The sequence below is a fragment of the Parasteatoda tepidariorum genome, chromosome 2 (assembly GCF_982258835.1).
Source record: "Parasteatoda tepidariorum strain Cologne lab strain chromosome 2, Ptep-v5.0, whole genome shotgun sequence".
Classification (NCBI taxonomy): Eukaryota; Metazoa; Arthropoda; class Arachnida; order Araneae; family Theridiidae; genus Parasteatoda; species Parasteatoda tepidariorum.
Window position 1 is genome coordinate 92,662,455 of NC_141756.1, and position 11,908 is coordinate 92,674,362.

The window sequence follows — 11,908 nt, forward strand, 5'->3', positions numbered from 1 at the left end:
AACGACTCCTTGATCAGAAAGACCTTCAACGATTTCGCTGACTAAGAGGTTTTGTAGAGATTTGACTGTAATAACACCTTTTGATATATTGAGAGAATTGTGAGGAGTAACGGTTATGGATAAGTTATCAATTTTATGCGTTTTTAGAAGTGACATGGTTTGCTTATTAGAACTGGTTTCCACTAGTAAGTCACCGAAAGGCAACTGACGGACATTTTTAGGATTTCCAATGTGGGATTCTAAGAATTTTTGCACAATAAAGGGTGATATTGTACTAAGTTTTTTGTCTTTAGAATTGAGAATGAGGAATCTGGCTTTTGCTGTTTCATAGTTTGAGCATTTTGATAAATCAAATTTATATGTCGTCTTTTCGAAGCTGTGTGTGTTATTGGTTGTATCCATAGTACACGGAAACGTTCAACTGGACACTCCCATGCCCACCATCGAGCCCAAAAAGGGGAACAAACACACTGGCTCTGAAATCTTCAGCCCCAGGGTAGTTCCAGGTATAGCACTACACCAAGAAAGCGTGGATCCGCCAAAACTATCAGAGTTCAGGGGCACTCTACTGACCTCCTTCCACTCGTCTACAGTGAAGCATGGGCCAAAGAGCACGCAGCCTACCAACTCCGAGAAGAAAATGCCCCCTTGGGCGCCACACTCATATGAGGAAGCAGACAGGTACCCCAGGATCCCATGATCCGAGACGCAGCACATAAACGAACAATAGTTTTCAGTAGTTTGCATTGTGTATGACATGTTTGAGTAAACTTTTTTAAAGAAAATTTGCTTTCTTATGGTTTAAAAATTTATCACGAGCTATTTTTGTCCATATAAGTTTTTGTCGTTACTAATGTCGTTTTCCAATTGAGTAAGCCCACTTGGTGAAGCCAAACATATTTAAGGCAGAGGGTGTGTTTCTTGTTTTTCAGTGGCACCATCTATGGCCAAGATTGCGACTTCATCCACACACACGTCTCAACCCGCTTATAAGGCGTGCACATTCATACATCCATTAATTCAGCCACAGATCGTAACTTTAACCTGAACCAGAAAACGATTAATCTCCATTTCAATACCCCCAGAAGTAGGATTTACTTTGAGACCATGGAGGACTCTGTGATAAGAGAGATTTAAAGTGCCCATAAGTCACCATTTACAACACAAGTCTTCGGTAGGCGGAGATCGCACTCATGACCTCTTGGAAATGAGCTCAACGCCCTACCAACATCCCATATAAGTATTAGTTCTTTTCAAAACAAAGAAATACTGAATCATACCGTCGCATTATTAATGGTTAATTAATATACGTATAGTAATTCAAGCTACTATTATAAACTCTTCCCTTATCTAAACAATCTATAAAGAGTGCAGCTTGCAGTGAATCATAAAAAATGTAAGTAGCATATAGTGATTTATACTTGATTATTTCATAAAGGTGCTATATTCCAAGTATAAACAGGAATTATTTTTAGTTTTAAAATAGCGCCAGGATTAGCGATAAAAAATATTATTTAACCCATTATAAAATGCTATAAACAGGCTGTCGCACCTTTGATAATGTTTTAATGCTAGCATTGCCGCTGGCATAAATTAAATTGAGTAAAATCAAAGCAAATAGTCTGAAAGTAAAGTAAATGGTTTAAAATCAAATGAACAAGTTTAAAGTTCGAAGTAAATTGTATTAAAATCTGATGAATTGGTTGGTTGATGGAATGTAATGCCACAAGAATCGAAAATGGCCGCATTGCAATAGTCACTAAGTTCAGAAGTTACGCACTTTCTTAAAGTTGAGAATATATTTCTATTGTTTATATTAATTTCATGAAAGTGTTATGTATAGAGTCACTGAGCAAGGATTCAAGATCAGCATAAAAGCTGCGAAAGGGAACATTCAATCTGCATGCGAAAAAAAAACCCAAATGGGAACGAGGAACTGATTGGCTAGTTTTTTTTGCATGCAATGTAAATGCTACCATTTCTAAATGTTTGAATAGTCTGCTGTCAATTAAAACATGTTTAATAATAATACCGATGCTTTGGTAAAGGATTAAAATTGGTTGGTCTTTAATAAAAGGGGGTATGAAATGAATAATAAGATGTGAACTAGAAAAATTTCAAATCAGAGTAAATAAATGTGGAAAATCACGAAAGAAATATCGACAGTTCGTGATTTTTAATCATACAGTCGTAACATTTGCTATGCCGATGGTTCAAACTTGGATGGGAGGTGACGACAAGGATAAAAAATTGCAGAGACACCCATGTTCGGAAACGTCATCTTACCCCGCTAGTGGCACCTCCCCTTAATGAACTGGTAGATCTTGAGCATTTATTTATAAAAACAATTTAATGCTTTGTCTAATTTTGCGTTTTCTAACAACTATTATCAAAAACTATATTCAAATAGAACTTTATAATAATTTGATAATTTGGCGATCTTAGCAAACTTGTCGTGTTTGTCGCCAAACCACAGAAATTAGGATAAAATAGCCCTAACTGAACTTATTTAGAAACAATATCGGAGAAAAAATTTTAAAAAACAAAAAACTATCTAAGAGATAAAGATTTAAAAAAACTAATTAAACTAATTAAGATTAAAAAAGGGCCAGTTCAAAGTCGCACAAATGTGTAAATAATAGAGACATTTTCATAGACGGGTTGCTAAAGCAATTTTCATTCCTTATAATGTGTCTTATCTCTCCTGTTTAAGCCACAAATGAATTGAATTTTGAAACCAACAACAGTTCTAAAAGGAACAAACATCTTTAGAATTTTATTTATTTATTTATTTTGTTTCAAAAATGCGATATACATTCAATTGTCAGAAATCTCAATCAACAATCAATTAAAGCATCAGTTGTTGCCAGAAGAGAACACATCTCCCATTGTCACATGTCTAAGAAATAAGAAAATGAAAAATAATATTTAAATAATACGATGTAAGCAAATGCGATTTATTGATTATTTTCTACTAGATATAAAATTTGAGGAAAATTTCAAAAATAAAAATAGCAATAATAATTAAAAAAATCAATACATAAAGTAAAATAAAATGTGAAAGCCAGTTTAACGTGTTAAAATCAGGAACTAAATTCTTGTTTGGGACTAAATCGTCTTTAAAAAATTTTAATTTTTTTAAAACTAGAAACCTTGGAATATTTATTTATTTATTGCCAATGCAAGGTATGCATTAATGTAGTCATGCAAGAGTGAAATTGTGAGTTTGGTAAGATTTTACAGCCTGAGACTAAACATTAACTCTTTACCGGTATATTCAGATTGTAAACCCGATATTAATTATTTTAAGAAAATACACGAAATAAATATGGTGCACGATGGTCAATTTTACATAATTTTTAAATGCAAATTATGGTGGTAATATGTAATCTGATTTGTAGTTTCTACTATGCCAAGAAAGTGCTATATACTGAGTCAAAACTTTTTGAAGGACATTTTTTTTTATGTGAGAAGTAAATCGGCAAAAATCAATTTGCATATTTTTGACTCTAAGGCAAGAAAAAAAAGACATACTTAGCCTAACACTACGTTGATAATAAAAATCTGAGACTCTGTCTAAATTCTACTACCCAGAATTTAAGACAAATTAACTTTTGATGATTCATGCATGAATTATAATCCCGACATTTATTATTTATAAATTTTGGCAAATACATGATTGTGTACTCGATTTTTAGAAAGCAATTAATTGATTGTTAACATAAATCAATATTTTCATTTTGATTTTCAACCATTGTTTATATGGTAATATAATGTGGAATGTGGAGTTGTTAATGTCTAAGGTAAATGTAGGAAAACGGTAAATTACGGAGTTTAATTTTAATATTAAATTCAGAGCAAAAAATTCACCTCTATATTTATTTCTATAAAATTTATTGATTGAAGAGGAAATTTTGAATTAAAACTGCTGTACAATGATCTCCTAATAATTAAAAGTATATTCAACTTTCGAAACGTTTGACACTATTAGAATTTGAATGGGTTTATCGTAGTAAAAGTTTCCAAAAAGAGGTTCATAAATTTTTGAATTAAAAAAATAGCTAGTTAGGTTGGATTTGTTGGCTATATCGCACTTATACCTAGATAAATATTATATAATTATTGTTGAATTAAAAACTTTTCATAAAAACTCATTTACCTTTGTTGAAAGGTGTGAGTTTTGGTTTAACTATATTTTAGATATATTAAATTTAAAAAATTTTTAAAATCAGAATAACTAGGCTATAACTGTAAAAGCTTACCCCTGTTGGAAGGCCACCACCAATGTCACAGCAAGGAGTTCCTTTGGGTGTCAGAAAGGTTTGAGCCTTACTCTCCCCTTCATACCAGCACTGGATGTAACAAGTATTCCATATTTTCTGCAATTTCAGAAACCTTTTATAAAGCTGAATATTTTGCACTTTAATGTAAAAAAAATACATGACTTTGTGATTTCGAATTAAATTTCTTGAAAACAGTTAAACTTAAATTGGAAACTTAGTAAAAATTGTGCTAGAGCCGGAATCAAATTTACAGAGCTAGACGTAAACGACGATCTAGAAATGATCAGTGAATTACCTAGGTGTTGTGAAACATACATTTACTTTAAGAAAAAAAAAGCCTAAAGTAGTCTTCATACATAACACTACGAATAAGTGTTTTACGTGCCTGGTAGTCATATAACTACTGGGTAATTTTTGTAGTGTTGCTCTCAATGTAATGATCATCCTAGATATTTTCATTCAAACATTCACTTTTGGAGACTAGTAGGTCTTAATCTATTTCAGGAAAGAAAAATTAGAATCAAACTTTCAGTCAAGAAGAGCAATAAGCTCGTTTGGTAATTCTTGCCCGTCCAAAATGAAGATGAATTTAATTTATCAAAATTTAAAGTAAATGGGCGAAAGTCAACCAGTTTTTAAAGATAAAATTTAATTTAACTAGGAGGCTCCGACCCTGCTCGCTAACGCTCGCCAACCCCCGAGAATTGCTACGCAATCCTATGTGGTTCACGCTGTGAACCATGGCTCGCTGCGCTCGCTCGCCAATGAACGCAATGTTCTAGCACAAAGTCATAATATATTATCATCAAAGACATAGTATTTTATCATCAAAGACATAGTATTTTATCATCAAAGACATAGTATTGTACTTATGTAGAAGAATTCTACCAATGTTCATATTGGCTTTTAAAAAGTATATTAGCTATTTAGATTGTACATGGTGAAAAAATCAAAACATTAGCTAAATAAGAAACATATTAGCAAAATAAATTATCAAATATTGCTTCACTAATATTCTGCATTTTAGAGAGTGAAAATTCAATGCATAAATAAACACGAAATATAAAAAAAATTCAATGCATTCAATACAAACACTTAAACGTTTTTTAGACGTTTAGGTAGCTCCCAGTAGAAAAATATCCATTCAACAGCAGCCTTTTAAAGCTTTCTCACTTCAATTAATTAATTATTTCCTAATTGAGTTTAAATTAAATATTGTCATGTTTTTAGTGCATGAATCTGAATTGAACTCTCACTCTGGTTATTGTTATCTGGATGCTCACTACGTGCTCTTGCGCGCCGAATCCAATAAATTAAAAATGAAAACTGTTGCCAGCGCGAGAAAAGAAATATCATCGGTTTTATTGATACATACATACGTACGTATTAGCGTTTTATATAATATAGATTCTAATGTTGAACAATATTTTTGCAAATAAGTGGGTAATTGTTTTAGCTCATCGCCCCAGAAAAGATTATTCCCCGAGTTGAATTTACAATTGAAGAATTAGATCAGAGATAGCAAACATACAACATGCGTGCCACTAGGTGTCACGTAACATGCATTTCGGTAGCACGCAAGAAGTTAATATTAAATTACATTTATTTAATTGCATTCACTGGAGACAACGTTTAAATAAAATAATCCTAATATTAACTGCGATAAAACAGGGATCTAAAAAGAAATATAGTTTTTGGGCGCCTTCTTAACAGTTTACAGCAGTGTTTCCCAAAGTGTGGTACGCGTACCCCCAGGGGTACGGGAACAGTTTAGCGGGGGTACGCGTTCTTATGCGAAATATCTTGCAACGAGCGAAAATTTCAGAAAATTTCATTTCAAAACAAAGCTAGCCATGAAAATTTACGATTACGTATTTTTCTATTGGCTACTTTTTGCAGAGTTAACAGTTAATAATTAGTGGTGTCAACAGCCAGTTGTGATTTTTAACTTTTGTGCAATTTTTTCATAGTAAGAAATACATTTATTTTTTTATTAGTGGTACACAGCGTTCCAAAAATTTTAGAAAGGGTACGCAAAAGTCATAAGTTTGGGAAACACTGGTTTACAGGAAGCAACGGTCATTAGAGTTTACTGACGTTTTCTTGCAAATTACGTGAATGTAAAGATTTTTCGCAAACGAAATTACAAATTTATCAATTTGTTTGCAAATAGCAAATTTACAGATTCCGAATTTAGTGAAATTGCAGAATGTTGTCCGCAGATGTTTTCATCCATGACTTCTATATCTATAGAAGAAGCTGCCTTATTGCCGACTTAAAGCGAGTAAGATTTTCAGTTGCAAGATAATGAAAAGATGAACGCTATAGTATTATGAGTGACAATTAACTAAAATTCGTACATTTAAACATAACTTCACTGAAAATTTCTTTTTCATATGGAGAAACAAAGATAACCGTGAATAAACAACATGGATTAGAAAGCAAAGGCAGCAAGGACAAAGCCTACTACTTCTGTAAATGTAAGGGAATATAATTATAGATTATGTCAACCTGCATCTATCAAAACTTACCTCAAGTTGGAATCAAGTTAATATATCTTAATTATTAAGGACTCGGTGTTTAATATTTATAGTGGTAGTTACGTCACTTTACCACAATACCAGAATTTTATCTGTGACAGAATTCCATGTGAACGAATACCAGTAGTTGATTAATGCTGGCTTTTTTTATTTATTATTTTATTTTTTTCGTTCATTATTTTTTATTCTTTTATTTATTTATTGGTCTGGAGAATTTATTTGCTTCACTGGATTTTTGAGCGATATTTTGTAAGCAGATCAACTATTCAATGTGGACCATCCACCATTGGCGTGTTCGTATAACGAACGTAGGTCACCAATTAGGTTATTTAATTATCGACTATGTCAACCTTCAGCTATCAATAGGTAACTCTAGAAGGAATTAAGTTTGTTACATGTTTTATATGCTAGGGAATTGGTATTTAATATTTGTAGTGGTGGTTATACGCCACATATCAAAGACAGTAAACTCTAATTTGAATATCAGTACGTTTTACATTAGAGTGATGCGAGAAATATTAGCCTTTAATTCGATAATTTTAGTTACCCTGTGAACACTTCATTTTAAAATAAAACTATCCTCAGAAGTTTGTGTTAGCAGTTTTATATTATTTGCAATTAACTTGTGTAGTTTACCTTAAAAATCAATCTGATGTCCTTTCCGTTTGCATTGTTTTTGCATATTTCAATCTCTGCAGCAGAAGGGGTTAAAGGCTGATACTGACCGATATCTTGAGCAGATGAAACTGCCTAAAAGAAAAGCAATTAAATAACATTCTGTATGGCATACTATAAATGTAATAATCTAAAATATGAAGATTAATTTTGCTACTACTTATAGGTGATCGAAATGGGCTGGAGGTGGCGTAGAGAAGAACTCTCTACCTATGACAAAACTTCACCTGCTTTCACCATTAGCGTATGGAGAGTCATAGGAGAAGGAAGTAGGAAAGTTTCTGTCTTAATTTTAACATGGATTAAATACTTTAAAGTTAGGAAACTACATGGAACTGAAAACTACATTGAACATAATTGCAAAAGAAAGCGTCATATAAATTTTGAAAAATATTTGTGAGAAATAAATACGAAAATATTAAGAAGGAGGACAATATCGTAGAACATTCCCATACAATTGAGAAGCGAAGGAAAGAGGGCGACGCCATGGAACCGTTCTTTTCCCCAGATGGCGTATTCGTGCGTTGAGATCACGAAATATAAGTGACCTATTTATATAATGTATAAATTTACATACATATTTATATATAATTTATATAACTAGGAGGCTCTACTCATAGAAATCCGTAATTGCTTCTCATTCATCATTGGTTTTTTTCCTTAAGCTTGATGACAAAAAAATCCTTTTGCTTATTAAACTTATAATTATTGCCATTTTATGTGCATGTTAATCGGAATAAAATGAACGGTTACCTAGATTTGAAATATAATCAACTATAATTGAAGGAAAAATATTTAAACTTGCAAACCAGAATTTTCGTCACAAGAGAGATAATAAGTGAGAATTAAATTTACTTGTCAACAATATATAATGATAGCCTAGTATCAGATAACAGTTTAAATTGGAAACAATTTCTTTGATCCTTTTATGTTTTAAAAATTTCGATTCATATGTTGAGTTTTATATCTGGCAACACGGGATCTCACATTTTCTTATTCTTAATTTATATTACTTTTTTGTTACTTTTGTTATCAAATTACGAGCTTATAAAATGAAGATCTCGTGAGAGATAAGTTTTCTTACAACAACAAATTGTCAGTATTTCAAGAAAAAACAACGTAAAAAGTCTAAAATTGCTTTTAAAATTGCAATTTCTTTAAAAAAATTAGAATTTTAAAAAGAAAAAGAAGAAACCTCACGATAAGTTCATACAGGAAAATGAACTTTTAAGTTGGTCAATGTCAACTCTGTGATCATTTCCATGGAGTGCGGAGTGATCCAGCAACTTCTTGCAGTAAGTTTAACAGTTAGTAAATCTCGAGATAATTATCGAATCTCAATTATCAAAACGCCTTCGCACTCCTTGTACATTTTTCTGCAAAACTTCGTAATTTCAAGTTCCTAAGTATTTTAGGTTTTCCTCATCAAAATAATATGTAACGTAAAGTTGAACACCTAAAACAACAGTAATGGCGCTTGCAATTTTTTAATATAGAAAGAGATTTCACTTTAGATGGGCAACTAGCAGGGTACCACAGTAAGCGAAATACTAAAGTAATTAGTAAGGGCGTTGCATAAAAGTAATTGTAATAAGTATTATCAAACATGCGCGTTTAAAAAAACTAGGGATTCAATTTTTTAACTAAACAACTTTTTAATGTTGCAATATTGAAATGAATATTTTATTTTAACGCTAAAATTAAAATTTAATAATACTAGTTCTCGAACTAAGGATATACATTTCAATGCAAATTTTTCTTCTTCTAATGCCCACCTGTGTTATCATACGTCAATTCAGGCATATACTGGGTGATTTTGTTGGCCTCTCTTTCAAGGGCGCCATATTAGGTGGGCCAACGTCGCTCCCACAGTGAGGACACATAGTACAGAGAAGGAAAGAACATCCATGCCTTGCCCATGATTCGAACCCAGAACCTTTCTGATGCAAGGACAGTTCCCTGCCCCCTACACAGGCCGGACCATTTTCAATACAAAGATAAAATTTTTATTTTTAAGTACTTTTTTATTTTGAAAATTTACTATAACATACATACATCCATAGTCATTCAACTAAGCTGAATATTCTAAAAGTTATATTTTACAAACTTAAGTAATTAGAAATGTTAACTAATTTTTGCAATTTTTTTCTAAATATGAACATAATGGATTTATTTAAAAATAAACCAATAATCTATAGTAAATATTTTACTTACACACAACACAGAAAGAAGAAAAGCAATTTGAAGTGCTGAATGCATAGCTGTATTTTTCTTACTGTAGTATTTTTTGTTTAGCTTAGAGTGAGGTCTCTTATTTATATACCATGAAAATCGGCAAGAGAAAAACACCCATTGTTCTCTAATTAAAAGAAACTAACATACATAATATAAGAACATCTGTTTTTATCATCCGTTTTATAAAAATTACAGAAGTTGATGTTTGTAAGGACGCTTTCTTTCATTAAAAAACCACTTTTTTTCATGTTTTTTTATCAAATGATTCTAGACCAAATTCTTATATAATACTTTTAGCAACAGTTGTAAAAAGAAGACATTTTATAATTTAAAAGGACAATGTGCTTTACAAAAACAATACCATTAAATGTTTTCCGAAAATGACAACTATTGTTCTATGATTAAAGACGTCAGCTGGCGTACTTGGCAGCAGGTCTTCATCAGTAAGTACTTTTGAAGAAAAATACAAATTAAGAAATCGAAAACAAAAACGTCACTTCTCTGAATTAACACATATTATTTTTTTAGACAAACTAGGATTTAGGAAACTCAAAATCAGAGGAAGGTGTTGTAACATTTTAAATAATATGGTCTAAATAGTTTAATCAGAAGAGCAGACGAATATGTGAAACCAATCACGCACCAACCCACAGCTATAAATGAAAATCTTATTTGAATACTAGAAAAACAGCCTCAATCATCCCCAACAGCCCATTTTCGTCTTGTTTTTAAACTACACATTCAGAAAAATCAGCTTAACATTGCATTCCAAACTTGCTGTTATTTCAATAAGTCATCATTATTGCAAGAAACTTAATTTTCGTTCAGGTAGAACTATTGCATCGACCAAGTTTAAAATTAGTTCAAACTGCGTGATATTATGGTTCAGCTTGGCCAAATATTAAGGCTGCAACAAACCGTAACAGTATGGTTCAACATGGTCCAAAATTATCAAAAGAATAGGGCGCGTACAGCTCATTATTGCTGCCCATGAATCAGAGTGAACCACAAATCACAGAAGACAGGTATAAAAATGGGTTCCCCAACACGGAGCTTTTGGTGCCCGTTCCAAACCGTTTTGACGATGCCGTTCGAAAACTAACTGAAAACTTTAATTTTATTTTCACTTTAAGAGAAGAGAGGAGACATTTTTTCCGTCTCTCTTTGTTTAAAATAAATCGTTAAGATTTTGGGTGGAACTCTTGTGTTTTGAAAACTAACTTTTCTTTTTAATAGAAAATATTTTCCAACGCAACGCCAATAGTATTTTTGTCACTTTTTCATGAAAATAAAAATGTATATTAGGTATACATTTAGATTTTGCAAATTTGATTGGTGCATTTAAAGTAAGACGATCATATCAAAATCAGTAAGAATGTTCCCAAGTTTGTGAAATTCGAGAATTGTATTTTATTGTTTTTTAAGATTTTAACTTTTTTATGGTAGTTTAATTTTCTGAAAGAAATCTTTAAACTATGGATTCGCGTAAAATTATGAATAGAATCAATCGTTGAACGATTTACAACCTTTAACTGTCAAAAAATATTCTCAAAATGTAAAAAAAAAATTGGAACGGATATCAGAAGCTCCCTCCGTGTCATGGAAGACTCCATACACTCAGTCTCCATATCCTTAACCTTAACATAAATGAAACTGGCCTATAATTTAAATAAGGTAGCATACTGATTGATTAAAATGTTTAATGGCACAGGTTGAAAAAAGTAGAGAACGCTACATACTGCATATATATCTTTATAAAATACTTCTATTTTTTTTTACAACCGTCGTTGAACAGCCAACCCAATTTTGAGTTCATCTCTGCAACCTTGTAATTTTGAACCTGATCCAGAAGACAAGTTAACTCTTGGATCAGCAGTCCTCCAGTAAAGCAAATTTCTCCCAAAAATTTGTAATTTTATTTTGTAAAAGTGGTTGAACTGCCAACCACATCTTTTGAGTATACGACTACCAATGCACGACTCTGTAGAAGTTTGAAGCGAAATACTACAGAAGACAAGGCAACTGCTGGATTAAGTATTGAAAGAAATTTGCCTTTGTGGAGGACTTTTTGACGGAACTAACCAGCATTTGCGTTACATGGAGAGGAAAATCACTAAGACCTACTACGGTTAGACAGACCGCAAGGGAATTCTAACCCATGATGCATATACCACA

The 11,908-nt window shown here is 32.0% G+C and overlaps 1 protein-coding gene across 1 annotated transcript; it reads right to left on the minus strand.

Annotated features, from left to right (window-relative positions):
- Window positions 1–2,767: 2,767 nt before the first annotated feature.
- On the minus strand, window positions 2,768–9,864 carry LOC107440419 (uncharacterized). Its single transcript, XM_043053667.3, has 4 exons — window positions 9,713–9,864; window positions 7,460–7,573; window positions 4,263–4,379; window positions 2,768–2,899 (listed from the first exon to the last, which is right to left on the minus strand). The coding sequence occupies exons 1-4, from the start codon at window positions 9,755–9,757 to the stop codon at window positions 2,849–2,851; spliced, it is 327 nt and encodes a 108-aa protein (XP_042909601.2). The 5' UTR covers window positions 9,758–9,864; the 3' UTR covers window positions 2,768–2,848.
- Window positions 9,865–11,908: the final 2,044 nt, after the last annotated feature.